At 34.4% G+C, this 15,859-nt stretch overlaps 1 protein-coding gene across 1 annotated transcript; it reads left to right on the forward strand.

Moving 5' to 3' along the window:
- The first annotated feature begins 5,418 nt into the window (after positions 1–5,418).
- Positions 5,419–15,626, forward strand: LOC144429807 (peroxidasin homolog). Its single transcript, XM_078118018.1, has 6 exons — positions 5,419–5,622; positions 9,250–9,317; positions 9,788–9,900; positions 10,382–10,490; positions 14,766–14,878; positions 15,364–15,626. The coding sequence occupies exons 1-6, from the start codon at positions 5,419–5,421 to the stop codon at positions 15,624–15,626; spliced, it is 870 nt and encodes a 289-aa protein (XP_077974144.1).
- Positions 15,627–15,859: the final 233 nt, after the last annotated feature.

Consider the following 15,859-nt stretch of genomic DNA (forward strand, 5'->3'; position numbering starts at 1 on the left):
TACCAACTTGCTTTTGAAACATATTGCCACAGAAAGCCTCAAGGAAATATGAGTATGCATGATGAATATATATGTAAATGTCTGTTCGTTTCTTCCCCTTTGCGAAATGGTCTCATGGTTTCATATTCTCTATGCTCTGCAATTCCTAGATCAAGTCTACTTATCCAACATAATTTAACGAAGATAAATCATTTGAAGTTTGTGCATCCGCTCGAACATTTTCTTCACTCAAATACCTTTATAGAAACGGAAGTTTTCGTGATTATTTGTCAGTTTTTTCTCTTGTTTCCGAAATTTAGGTAATAATCAAATGAACAGTAAATTTATAATTAGTAATTAAAAATTTGTTTCAAAGAAGTTGCTGTAACTGCGCTAAATTAGGTTATAATTACCTTCAAATAGCAGCTGTTTCGAAATTTTGAATAAAAAAAGAGGTTATGGGCATGTACATCAGTTTGCAAAGGTCAATAACAATTTAAAAATAGGAACCTTCCGGAAGTATGCGCACCAAGATGGCGCACAACCTGAACTCAGGTTCTGTACCAGGTTAGGGTTCAGGTTATGCGACATCTCGGTGCGCATACTTCAGGAGCACCCAGATAACAGTCATTTGTTTTCGTAGTTAAATACACGTCAGAATAAACTCCCTTGAGAGGTATAAGCAACACTTTCTTTAAGAAACAAATTTCAAAGAACTCACGAGGTCATTAGGTTGTATGTGACTAGATCACGATATTTTTGTCGTTAATCAGATCAGCAAACACTCTTGTCAGGTATCGAATATTTTGCAATACTTATGAACTCTTGAGCTCCACCACACTGCATTATAGACGTCATGGAAGCCACAAAAATTTTGTCTACACAGATTTCTTGTATTTGTAAGGGTCAGTAGTCCGGGAAGATGAAACCTATTATACCGCAATATTTTTGTAAATACCGGTACTCAGTAGTTTCTTTGTATCTGATTTTAAAACAAGAATAAAAATGAAGACGAGAATTCTTACAGCAACATAATAAAAAACGATTCATATGTGCCTTTCGTGTTCCATAATGATCGTCACTAATACATCACATTTCAGCAAAGGAAGCAGTTTCACGCAGTTCGAGTAAGGTTTAAAAATATAAAAACTTGCAACTTATTTAACGTCCTTGACATCGGCCGGAAGATGGCATATTTGCAGTTAATTAAAATGAGAACCACTTTCACCAAACAAAACACAAGCAAACATTGAAATAAAGCATAATTAATAAAAGATAAACGAAACAATAGTCTTGAATGTTTAGTTAACCTCACACAATGCAGATAAGAATTGTTCTAAAATGATTTAATTGCATAATCTTGTTTGACTTTATCACGAGTGTTTAGATATACCATTCTGCAAAACTTATTGCAACTCTCAAAACATTTGAACGTATGCTGCAAAAGATTGCAATATTCAGACTGTATATGTTCATTTCTTCTAACAAATATTCTTATTCTTCATTTCCCTTTTCTGCAATCTCATCCCATGAATATATGATATCGGTTCAATCAGCGATGAAAAGTTTACAACACCAAACTGTTTTGCTTTTGTTATCTGATATTTTGCTATGCAATACTTTCGAAATAGGGCTAACAGGCAAATACAAAAGATGATAAAAGATTATATTTTTGATCAAGTAAATAAATATCATTTAACCTATAAAATATTTTTTCCTTGTGAACTGTGTTTATCTTCATTTCTACTTATTATATATCAATGATTCTCTGATTTCCAGGGCTTTTTTAGGGGCTCGTATCTTTTAAAATTCATTGTTTCCCAAGTTCTCGTAAACCTTAAAACACATCAATATAAGGTCTTCCTTAAACTTGTGATGTCTCTATTTTTCTGAAGTTTTTTTTATAGATTATTGGTATGATCACTACTATTATGACGTCGTAATATGGCGTTACGAAGGATATTTGTACTTAGGGGCTTAAAATACAGACTACAATTATATCCAGAATACATATGAATAGCAGGCAAGATTCATGTACAAATTAAAAATCTTTTTACTACGTGCGTGCTGTGTATAGGATATATTTTAGGGTAGTGGTGTCTTGTAAAATATTAATTCCAATCTTGTTGATTTTAGATACAAATAAAACAAAATTGTGCACACGCTTCAAAAAAAATGTAAATAAAGCTAGAATTAATTAGTCAGAGACTGTGAGCAAAAAAATCAAATAATATTCGAATAAATAACAAAATCACGAATCTTACAATTGTTGTATTGTAAGACGAGAAGGCACTCACAGAAGAGTTGAACATAACGATCGCGAAGTTGATCTTTACACACACAATATCTTCCGGTTTAAATAGGAGATCAAAACGACTGTCTTCGCAAGAGTTCCTACGTATTACGGTTTATAATAAACTTATAATAAAATTCGAAGCAATTATATCTTCGTAATTCTCGTGATCTAGTTTACGGCGACGCGTTACATAAATGAGTTTTTGGAATTAGGAGAAATTTTTGATCAGTTTGGGATTTTCAGAATCATTAGTTTTTGTTTTTCGCTGTTGAAAATGTTGTCCAAATAACTATTAATTCATACTCCTTCACTACGCAGGAAAGCGAACAAAGAATAGGGCGAAAAAATCATCGAAATAATACCATGGTAACAAAACGATGGATAAGTGTCTCTTCAAACATACCATGTATTAATGCTGATTCTTTGCAGTAGCACCAGCAAAACTCTGCAAACCTGTACAAAACTTCTCAGGATTTTTATCAGTTGTGCTAACAATGCTGCCCAGCTAAATCTACCATTGCATCAAAACAGAAAACTCGTTTTTATCAAATTTGATCCTGCCTGGCTGCATTAGTAGTTTCATTCGTAAATACTGTACACTACCTTTTTGTTCTGCAATACTATTTTGTAACACGGTACTAATTTTAGCATTAAATTTCGTTTTGCAATTTGTAGTTTGACATAATTCTGCAGTACCTTTGTTATCTTTTAAGAAAAGTCTAATTTTTCGAAAAGAATTTCATTTTTCATAAAATGCGCGAATGCCGAAGCGCTAACGAAATTTTCTCATATTTTACTTCACTCCGCGTAAACGAAGCACATACCATGAAAAACGAGCCTTATTGAATACAGAATGGACTCTTATATCGTTTTACTAAATTCTTCTTGTTACTGGCTTGAATGAAAAAAAATCACTTTTCTCCAGTGTATCAATCAATTTTTATGTCAGCATCACAAATGGATTAAGACACTAAAGGCTATTTATTACTTTTATATATTTTTTCAAATATTCATTGAGTAATATGGGAAAAGTCTTTCTTTTTTACTAGAGAGAAACATTTTTATTATGTTTTGTTCGATCAACTCAGTACTGCTATGACGTATTTCTTTTCAGCAAACGTGGTGATATCTGTCCTTGGCGTACCGGTACCGACGCGCGACTTTCGTGTCTATATATTTGATATGATAACAGTGCACGCAAAGTCATATGTTGTTTTGCTAAATATTTTTTTCTAGTTTCACACTATCTTTTTTATAACAAAAAAGTTAAATAAAAGAGTGTTCGACAACGCCACTTTTTTGCAATTGGTAGATAGCTTGTTCAAGAGCGTTCTCAGAACAAATTTTGAAGGAGGGCCAAAATTGTTATTTTCAAATGCAATTTAATACAACGCGTACTCGCGTCTTTCGCTCCAAACAAGATCAGGTACAATCAGCAACTGACCTCTCATTATATTTCGAAGAAGCTCTACACAGAATTACTTTAACGTCGAGGTTATCCGAACTATAAAACGCGCAATTTTATCCACCTATGTTGGTTTGTTTAAAACAGGGATCTCAAACTCGCGGCCCGCAGGACGATAGTTTGTGGCCCCCGCCTTGGTATGAAAGTTTAAAGATAGTGCGGCCCGCAAGTCACTCAGCACGAATAATACATTCAATATAAGATGTGGGCACGTAAGGCAAAACAAAATATTTTATCTTCTATCCCCAGAAAGGCATATGCGGTACTGCAACCTAACTGTGCGGTACCTGTAGGCCTGATATTCGATCGCGAAACCGCTTGAAATAACTTAAAAACAGTGTTCCATGATTTTTGACGTCACGATCATTAACGCTTAGATTTATATTGATATATTGTTATCATGTCTTCCATGTGATGTTCATTTTGTTCACCTATGTTTCCGACTTGTTAAGTGTTTTAAGAAAATATAGAACTTTTAGAAGATTTCAATATTTTAAGCTAAGCTTTTATTGTGGAAAACCTGATGCCGCCCGGACTCGTCCAGAGTCTGCCCCAGCTGCCCCTAGGTGAATTGAGTTTGGGACCCCTGTAATGCACAATGCATATTGTTCTCCACCTTTACTTTATACACTGTAAATATTGTTCATAAAATGTAACTTATTATGTCACACTTACCTGGCCCGCTAGTGTAGGTGGTCAAAATTGTTGGCCCGTGGTTCAAAAATCTTGCCCACCCCTGAGTTAAACTATCTTAATGCTTTACCAAATATAACTGTAATATGCAGAAGTTGTAGATTTGTTTTAATTCAATAAATTGTTGAAGGTAAAAAGGACATTGCTTTTATGGGTATTTTCTCTATATTTTGAGGAAGGAAACACGAAACATCTAAACTAGCAAAAAACACGCCAATAATCTCAATTTCCTACAGGTGATGTAATAACATACGGTGAATGACACAAACAATTAATGTAATTTGCAGAGTAATTTTAGCAAATTAGCTGAACTTAACACTGAAAAACTCAACAAATTTTTCAGGTCCCTAACACATGCTTTCAATAATGATTTCAATGAAAAATGCTTGGCATGTGGCGTCGATGGACTCGAGATTCACGATTGCAATGACAAAATTCAATGCATTTGTGAAGCAAGTATGTATATTTTTTACATCTTTCTTCACACGTTACATTGCATAAAACTATGAATACCAGACCGCGAACCGTGTTGCATGGACATATCAATGAGTTGTTCAAGTCATTTTTGCTGAACCATCAATTCCAATATGCGAAAATTCATTGGGCCTAAAACACGGTTATTGCGTAAATGTAGATAACTTATAAAAGGTCTAACTTTTCGTTGAGAAAGTGCAAATAATCATCTACAGCGTAAAAGTATCATACGTACTGATTTGTTTTCAAGCATCATCTGAACTAATATACAGATAGAGTCCCTCCTTCCTGGTGTCAAATTTCTTATTATAGTAATATACTCTGTAATAATGGGATGTCAAAAAAATTTGTCAGAGAATGCATTTTCTTGTACAAATAGCACGTTGATTTATTCTATATATGATTCAGTCGTTTCTGAAGTTCGAGAAGAGTGTTTTATACAGAAGGTATTTATGTTATTTTCACAGTTCTTTCTTTTGATTTGAAAATAAAGAATAGAAAAAAAGATAATATGGTAGGAGAAGATATTGAGTTTGAATGTACTGCGTCTGGATATCCTCTACCCAAAGTTACCTGGTACAAACACCATTCCGCTGTTGTGCAATCCGCTGATCAAGACATTCATCAGGTCTCCATATCAGGAAAAACAACAATCTACATCAGAAATGCTAAACTCACCGACACTTCGCGTTATCGATGCAATGCTGAAGTCACCGTTAATGATTCACTAGAACTAATCCGGCGCACCAAGATGGCGCACAACCTGAACTCAGGTTGTGTACCAGGTTAGGGTTCAGGTTATGCGACATCTCGGTGCGCATACTTCAGGAGCGCCAAGAATAGACATAAAAATTGTTAAAGGTAGACCAAAACACTGAGCTCTATAGTCATAAAAACATCTGGTTATGAACAGATAACAGTCATTTGTTTTCGTAGTTAAATACACGTCAGGATAAACTCCCTTATAAGGTATAAGCAACACTTTCTTTAAGAAACAAATTTCGAAGAACTCACGAGGTCATTAGGTTGTATGTGACTAGATCACGATATTTTTGTCGTTAATCAGATCAGCAAACACACTTGTCAGGTATCGAATATTTTGCAATACTTATGAACTCTTGAGCTCCACCACACTGCATTATAGACGTCATGGAAGCCACAAAAATTTTGTCTACACAGATTTCTTGTATTTGTAAGGGTCAGTAGTCCGGGAAGATGAAACCTATTATACCGCAATATTTTTGTAAATACCGGTACTCAGTAGTTTCTTTGTATCTGATTTTAGAACAAGAATAAAAATGAAGACGAGAATTCTTACAACAACATAATAAAAAACGATTCATATGTGCCTTTCGTGTTCCATAATGATCGTCACTAATACATCACATTTCAGCAAAGGAAGCAGTTTCACGCAGTTCGAGTAAGGTTTAAAAATATAATTACTTGCAACTTATTTAACGTCCTTGACATTGGCCGGAAGATGGCATATTTGCAGTTGATTAAAATGAGAACCACTTTCACCAAACAAAACACAAGCAAACATTGAAATAAAGCATAATTAATAAAAGATAAACGAAACAATAGTCTTCAATGTACAGTTAACCTCACACAATGCAGATAAGAATTGTTCTAAAATGATTTAATTGCATAATCTTGTTTGACTTTATCACGAGTGTTTACATATACCATTCTGCAAAACTGATTGCAACTCTCAAAACATTTGAACGTATGCTGCAAAAGATTGCAATATTCAGACTGTATATGTTCATTTCTTCTAACAAATATTCTTATTCTTCATTTCCCCTTTTCTGCAATCTCATCTCAGGAATATATGATATCAGTTCAATCCGCGATGGAAAGTTTACAGCACCAAACTGTTTTGCTTTTGTTACCAAATATTTTGGTATGCTATACTTTTGAAATTGGGCTAACAGGCAAATACAAAAGATGATAAAAGATTATATTTTTGATCAAGTAAATAAATATCATTTAACCGATAAAATATTTTTCCCTTGTGAACTGTGTTTATCTTCATTTCTACTTATTATATATCAACGATTCTCTGATTTCCAGGGCTTTTTTAGGGGCTCGTATCTTTTAAAATTCATTGTTTCCCAAGTTCTCGTAAACCTTAAAACACATCAATATAAGGTCTTCCTTAAACTTGTGGTGTCTTTATTTTTCTGAAGTTTTCTTTATAGATTATTTGTATGTTCACTACTATTATGACGTCGTAATATGGCGTTACGAGGGATATTTGTACTTAGGGGCTTAAAATACAGACTACAATTATATCCAGAATACATATGAATAGCAGGCAAGATTCATGTACAAATTAGAAATCTTTTTACTACGTGCGTGCTGTGTATAGGATATATTTTAGGGTAGTGGTGTCATGTAAAATATTAATTCCAATCTTGTTGATTTTAGATACAAATAAAACAAAATTGTGCACACGCTTCAAAAAAATGTAAATAAAGCTAGAATTGATTAGTCAGAGACTGTGAGCAAAAAAATCAAATAATATTCGAATAAATAACAAAATCACAAATCTTACAATTGTTGTATTGTAAGACGAGAAGGCACTCACAGAAGAGTTGAATATAACGATCGACGAAGTCGATCTTTACACACACAATATCTTCCGGTTTAAATAGGAGATCAAAACGATTGTCTTCGCAAGAGTTCCTACGTATTACGGTTTATAATAAACTTATAATAAAATTCGAAGCAATTATATCTTTGTAATTCTCGTGAACTAGTTTACGGCGACGCGTTACATAAATGAGTTTTTGGAATTAGGAGAAATTTTTGATCAGTTTGGGATTTTCAGAATCATTAGTTTTTGTTCTTCGCTGTTGAAAATGTCGTCCAAATAACTATTAATCCCTACTCCTTCACTACGCAGGAAAGCGAACAAAGAATAGGGCGAAAAAATCATCGCAATAATACCATGGTAACAAAACGATGGATAAGTGTCTCTTCAAACATACCATGTATTAATGCTGATTCATTGCAGTAGCAACAGCAAAACTCTGCAAACCTGTACAAAACTTTTCAGGATTTTTATCAGTTGTGCTAACAATGCTGCCCAGTTAGATCTACCATTGCATCAAAACAGAAAACTATTTTTTATCAAATTTGATCCTGCCTTCTCATATTTTTCTCATATTTTACTTCACTCCGCGTAAACGATGCACATACCATGAAAAACGAGCCTTATTGAAAACAGAATGGACTCTTATGTCGTTTTACTAAATTCTTGTTGTTACTGGCTTGAATGAAAAAAATCACTTTTCTCCAGTGTATCAATCAATTTTTATTTCAGCATCACAAATGGATTAAGACACTAAAGGCTATTTATTACTTTTATATATTTTTTCAAATATTCATTGAGTACCATGGGGAAAGTCTTTCTTTTTTACTAAAGAAAAACATTTTTAATATGTGTTGTTCGATCAACTCATTACTGCTATGACGTCTATCTTTTCAGCAAACTTGGTGATATATGTCCTTGGCGTACCGGTACCGACGCGCGACTTTCGTGTCTATATATTTGATATGATAACAGTGCACGCAAAGTCATATGTTTTTTTGCTAAATATTTTTCTCTAGTTTCACACTATCTTTTTTATTACAAAAAAGTTAAATAAAAGAGTGTTCGAAAACGCCACTTTTTTGCAATTCGGTAGATAGCTTGTTCAAGAGCATTCTCAGAACAAATTTTGTAGGAGGGCCAAAATTGTTATTTCCTATGCAATTTATTACAACGCGTACTCGCGTCTTTTGCTCCAAACAAGATCAGGTACAATCAGCAACAGATCTCTCATGATGTCTTGAAGAAGCTCTACACAGAATTACTTTTAATGTCGAGGTTATCCGAACTATAAAACGCGCAATTTTATCCATCTATGTTGGTTTGTTTAAAGCAGGGATCTCAAACTCGCGGCCCACAGGACGATAGTTTGTGGCCCCCGCCTTGGTATGAAAGTTTAAAGATAGTGCGGCCCGCAAGTCACTCAGCACGAATAATACATTCAATATAAGATGTGGGCACGTAAGGCTAAACAAAATATTTTATCTTCTATCCCCAGAAAGGCATATGCGGTACGGTAACCTACCTGTGCGGTACCTGTAGGCCTGATATTCGATCACGAAACCGCTTGAAATAACTTAAAAACAGTGTTCCATGATTTTTGACGTCACGATAATTAACGCTTAGATTTATATTGATATATTGTTATCATGTCTTCCATGTGATGTTCATTTTGTTCACCTATGTTTCCGACTTGTTAAGTGTTTTAAAAAATATAGAACTTTCAGAAGATTTCAATATTTTAAGCTCAGCTTTTATTGTGGAAAACCTGATGCCGCCCGGACTCGTCCAGAGTCTGCCCCAGCTGCCCCTAGGTGAATTGAGTTTGGGACCCCTGTAAGGCACAATGCATATTGTTCTCCACCTTTACTTTATACACTGTGAATATTGTTCATAAAATGTAACTTATTATGTCACACTTACCTGGCCCGCTAGTCTAGGTGGTCAAAATTGTTGGCCCGTGGTTCAAAAACCTTGCCCACCCCTGAGTTAAACTATCTTAATGCTTTACCAAATAGAACTGCAATATGCAGAAGTTATAGATTTGCTTTAATTCACTAAATTGTTGAAGGTGAAAAGGATATTGCTTTTATGGGTATTTTCTCTATATTTTGAGAAAGAAAAAACGAAACAGCTAAACTAGCAAAAAACCCGCCAATATTCTCAATTTCTTACAAGTGATGTAATAGCATAAGGTAAATGACATAAACAAGTAATGTAATTTGCAGAGTAATTTTAGCAAATTAGCTGAACTTAACACTGAAAAACTCAACAAATTTTTCAGGTCCCTAACACATGCTTTCAATAATGATTTCAATGAAAAATGCTTGGCATGTGGCATCGATGGACTCGAGATTCACGATTGCAATGACAAAATTCAATACATTTGTGAAGCAAGTATGTATATTTTTACAACTTTCTTCGCGCGTTATACTGCATAAAACTATGAATACCAGACCGCGAACCGTGTTGCATGGACATATCAATGAGTTCAAGTCATTTTTGCTGAACCATCAATTCCAATAGGCAAAAATTCATTGGGCCTAAAACACGGTTATTGCGTAAATGTAGATAACTTATAAAAGGTCTAACTTTTCGTTGAGAAAGTGCAAATAATCATCTACAGCGTAAAAGTATCATACGTACTGATTTGTTTTCAAGCATCATCTGAACTAATATACAGATAGAGTCTCTCCTTCCTGGTGTCAAATTTCTTATTATAGTAATATACTCTGTAATAATGGGATGTCAAAAAAAATTGTCAGAGAATGCATTTTCTTGTACAATTAGCACGTTGATTTATTCTATATATGATTCAGTCGTTTCTGAAGTTCGAGAAGAGTGTTTTATACAGAAGGTATTTGTGTTATTTTCACAGTTCTTTCTTTTGATTTGAAAAAAAAGAATAGAAAAGAAGATAATATGGTAGGAGAAGATATTGAGTTTGAATGTACTGCGTCTGGATATCCTCTACCCAAAGTTACCTGGTACAAACACCATTCCGCTGTTGTGCAATCCGCTGATCAAGACATTCATCAGGTCTCCATATCAGGAAAATCAACAATCTACATCAGAAATGCTAAACTCACCGACACTTCGCGTTATCGATGCAATGCCGAAGTCACCGTTAATGATTCACTAGAACTAATCCGGCGCACCAAGATGGCGCACAACCTGAACTCAGGTGTGTGCCAGGTTAGGGTTCAGGTTATGCGACATCTCGGTGCGCATACTTCAGGAGCGCCAAGAATAGACATAAAAATTGTTAAATGTAGACCAAAACACTGAGCTCTATAGTCATAAAAACATCTGGTTATGAACAGATAACAGTCATTTGTTTTCGTAGTTAAATACACGTCAGAATAAACTCCCTTATAAGGTATAAGCAACACTTTCTTTAAGAAACAAATTTCGAAGAACTCACGAGGTCATTAGGTTGTATGTGACTAGATCACGATATTTTTGTCGTTAATCAGATCAGCAAACACACTTGTCAGGTATCGAATATTTTGCAATACTTATGAACTCTTGAGCTCCACCACACTGCATTATAGACGTCATGGAAGCCACAAAAATTTTGTCTACACAGATTTCTTGTATTTGTAAGGGTCAGTAGTCCGGGAAGATGAAACCTATTATACCGCAATATTTTTGTAAATACCGGTACTCAATAGTTTCTTTGTATCTGATTTTAAAACAAGAATAAAAATGAAGACGAGAATTCTTACAACAACATAATAAAAAACGATTCATATGTTCATTTCGTGTTCCATAATGATCGTCACTAATACATCACATTTCAGCAAAGGAAGCAGTTTCACGCAGTTCGAGTAAGGTTTAAAATATAATTACTTGCAACTTATTTAACGTCCTTGACATCGGCCGGAAGATGGCATATTTGCAGTTGATTAAAATGAGAACCACTTTCACCAAACAAAACACAAGCAAACATTGAAATAAAGCATAATTAATAAAAGATAAACGAAACAATAGTCTTGAATGTACTGTTAACCTCACACAATGCAGATAAGAATTGTTCTAAAATGATTTAATTGCATAATCTTGTTTGACTTTATCACGAATGTTTACATATACCATTCTGCAAAACTGATTGCAACTCTCAAAACATTTGAACGTATGCTGCAAAAGATTGCAATATTCAGACTGTATATGTTCATTTCTTCTAACAAATATTCTTATTCTTCATTTCCCTTTTCTGCAATCTCATCCCATGAATATATGATATCGGTTCAATCCGCGATGAAAACTGTTTTGCTTTTGTTATCTGATATTTTGCTATGCAATACTTTCGAAATATGGCTAACAGGCAAATACAAAAGATGATAAAAGATTATATTTTTGATCAAGTAAATAAATATCATTCAACCTATAAAATAGTTTTCCCTTGTGAACTGTGTTTATCTTCATTTCTACTTATTATATATCAATGATTCTCTGACTTCCAGGGCTCTTTTAGGGGCTCGTATCTTTTAAAATTCATTGTTTCCCAAGTTCTTGTAAACCTTAAAACACATCAATATAAGGTCTTCCTTAAACTTGTGGTGTCTTTATTTTTCTGAAGTTTTCTTTATAGATTATTGGTATGATCACTACTATTATGACGTCGTAATATGGCGTTACGAAGGATATTTGTACTTAGGGGCTTAAAATACAGACTACAATTATATCCAGAATACATATGAATAGCAGGCAAGATTCATGTACAAATTAGAAATCTTTTTACTACGTGCGTGCTGTGTATAGGATATATTTTAGGGTAGTGGTGTCTTGTAAAATATTAATTCCAATCTTGTTGATTTTAGATACAAATAAAACAAAATTGTGCACACGCTTCAAAAAAATGTAAATAAAGCTAGAATTAATTAGTCAGAGACTGTGAGCAAAAAAATCAAATAATATTCGAATAAATAACAAAATCACGAATCTTACAATTGTTGTATTGTAAGACGAGAAGGCACTCACAGAAGAGTTGAATATAACGATCGACGAAGTTGATCTTTACACACACAATATCTTCCGGTTTAAATAGGAGATCAAAACGACTGTCTTCGCAAGAGTTCCTACGTATTACGGTTTATAATAAACTTATAATAAAATTCGAAGCAATTATATCTTTGTAATTCTCGTGAACTAGTTTACGGCGACGCGTTACATAAATGAGTTTTTGGAATTAGGAGAAATTTTTGATCAGTTTGGGATTTTCAGAATCATTAGTTTTTGTTCTTCGCTGTTGAAAATGTCGTCCAAATAACTATTAATCCCTACTCCTTCACTACGCAGGAAAGCGAACAAAGAATAGGGCGAAAAAATCATCGCAATAATACCATGGTAACAAAACGATGGATAAGTGTCTCTTCAAACATACCATGTATTAATGCTGATTCATTGCAGTAGCAACAGCAAAACTCTGCAAACATGTACAAAACTTCTCAGGATTTTTATCAGTTGTGCTAACGATGCTGCCCAGTTAGATCTACCATTGCATCATGACAGAAAACTATTTTTTATCAAATTTGATCCTGCCTTCTCATATTTTTCTCATATTTTACTTCACTCCGCGTAAACGATGCACATACCATGAAAAACGAGCCTTATTGAAAACAGAATGGACTCTTATATCGTTTTACTAAATTCTTGTTGTTAATGGCTTGACTGAAAAAATGTCACTTTTCTCCATTGTACCAATCAATTTTTATTTCAGCATCGCAAATGGATTAAGACACTAAAGGCTATTTATTACTTTTATATATTTTTTCAAATATTCATTGATTACCATGGGGAAAGTCTTTCTTTTTTACTAAAGTATAACATTTTTAATATGTTTTGTTTGATCAACTCATTACTGCTATGACGTCTATCTTTTCAGCAAACTTGGTGATATATGTCCTTGGCGTACCGGTACCGACGCGCGACTTTCGTGTCTATATATTTGATATGATAACAGTGCACGCAAAGTCATATGTTGTTTTGCTAAATATTTTTTTCTAGTTTCACACTATCTTTTTTATAACAAAAAAGTTAAATAAAAGAGTGTTCGACAACACCACTTTTTTGCAATTCGGTAGATAGCTTGTTCAAGAGCATTCTCAGAACAAATTTTGTAGGAGGGCCAAAATTGTTATTTTCCAATGCAATTTAATACAACGCGTACTCGCGTCTTTTGCTCCAAACAAGATCAGGTACAATCAGCAACTGACCTCTCATTATATTTCGAAGAAGCTCTACACAGAATTACTTTAACGTCGAGGTTATCCGAACTATAAAACGCGCAATTTTATTCACCTAGATTGGTTTGTTTAAAGCAGGGATCTCAAACTCGCGGCCCGAAGGACGATAGTTTGAGGCCCCCTTCCCGCCTTGGTATGAAAGTTTAAAGATAGTGCGGCCCGCATGTCACTCAGCACGAATAATACATTCAATATAAGATGTGGACACGTAGGGCAAAACAAAATATTTTATCTTCTATCCCCAGAAAGGCATATGTGGTACGGTATCCTACCTGTGCGGTACCTGTAGGCCTGATATTCGATCGCGAAACCGCTTGAAATACCTTAAAAACAGCGTTTCATGATTTTTGACGTCACGATCACTAACGATTAGATTTATATTGATATATTGTTATCATGTCTTCCATGTGATGTTCATTTTGTTCACACGTGTTTCCGACTTGTTAAGTGTTTTAAAAAATATAGAGCTTCTAGAGGATTTTAATTTTTTAAGCTAAGCTTTTATTGTGGAAAATCTGATGCCGCCCGGACTCGCCCAGAGTCTGCCCCAGCGGCCCCTAGGTGAATTGAGTTTGGGAACCCTGTATTGCACGATGCTATTGTTCTCCAGCTTTACTTTATACACTGTAAATATTGTTCATAAAATGTAACTTATTATGTCACACTTACCTGGCCCGCTAGTCTAGGTGGTCAAAAACCTTGCCCACCCCTGAGTTAAACTATCTTAATGCTTTACCAAATATACCTGTAATATGCAGAATGTATGTTGTAGATTTGTTTTAATTCAATAAATTGTTGAAGATAAAAAGGATATTGCTTTTATGGGTATATTCTCTATATTTTGAGAAAGGAAACACGAAACAACTAAACTAGCAAAAAACACGCCAATAATCTCAATTTCCTACAGGTGATGTAATAACATACGGTGAATGACACAAACAATTAATGTAATTTGCAGAGTAATTTTAGCAAATTAGCTGAACTTAACACTGAAAAACTCAACAAATTTTTCAGGTCCCTAACACATGCTTTCAATAATGATTTCAATGAAAAATGCTTGGCATGTGGCATCGATGGACTCGAGATTCACGATTGCAATGACAAAATTCAATGCATTTGTGAAGCAAGTATGTATATTTTTTACATCTTTCTTCACACGTTACATTGCATAAAACTATGAATAACAGACCGCGAACCGTGTTGCATGGACATATCAATGAGTTGTTCAAGTCATTTTTGCTGAACCATCAATTTCAATAGGCGAAAATTCATTGGGCCTAAAACACGGTTATTGCGTAAATGTAGATAACTGATAAAAGGTCTAACTTTTCGTTGAGAAAGTGCAAATAATCATCTACAGCGTAAAAGTATCATACGTACTGATTTGTTTTCAAGCATCATCTGAACTAATATACAGATAGAGTCCCTCCTTCCTGGTGTCAAATTTCTTATTATAGTAATATACTCTGTAATAATGGGATGTCAAAAAAAATTGTCAGAGAATGCATTTTCTTGTACAATTAGCACGTTGATTTATTCTATATATGATTCAGTCGTTTCTGAAGTTCGAGAAGAGTGTTTTATACAGAAGGTATTTGTGTTATTTTCACAGTTCTTTCTTTTGATTTGAAAAAAAAGAATAGAAAAGAAGATAATATGGTAGGAGAAGATATTGAGTTTGAATGTACTGCGTCTGGATATCCTCTACCCAAAGTTACCTGGTACAACACCATTCCGCTGTTGTGCAATCCGCTGATCAAGACATTCATCAGGTCTCCATATCAGGAAAATCAACAATCTACATCAGAAATGCTAAACTCACCGACACTTCGCGTTATCGATGCAATGCTGAAGTCACCGTTAATGATTCACTAGAACTAATCCGGCGCACCAAGATGGCGCACAACCTGAACTCAGGTTGTGTACCAGGTTAGGGTTCAGGTTATGCGACATCTCGGTGCGCATACTCCAGGAGCGCCAAGAATAGACATAAAAATTGTTAAATGTAGACCAAAACACTGAGCTCTATAGTCATAAAAACATCTGGTTATGAACAGATAACAGTCATTTGTTTTCGTAGTTAAATACACGTCAGAATAAACTCCCTT

Source organism: Styela clava, chromosome 11 (assembly GCF_964204865.1).
Source record: "Styela clava chromosome 11, kaStyClav1.hap1.2, whole genome shotgun sequence".
NCBI lineage: Eukaryota > Metazoa > Chordata > Ascidiacea > Stolidobranchia > Styelidae > Styela > Styela clava.

Excerpts from the sequence above, each read along its gene's own strand:
- LOC144429807 (XM_078118018.1), top strand. The coding sequence starts at position 5,419 with ATGGTAGGAGAAGATATTGAGTTTGAATGTACTGCGTCTGGATATCCT. Across the intron at positions 9,901-10,381 it reads TCAATACATTTGTGAAGCAA|TTCTTTCTTTTGATTTGAAA; the intron begins GTATGTATATTT and ends TTATTTTCACAG. Across the intron at positions 14,879-15,363 it reads TCAATGCATTTGTGAAGCAA|TTCTTTCTTTTGATTTGAAA; the intron begins GTATGTATATTT and ends TTATTTTCACAG.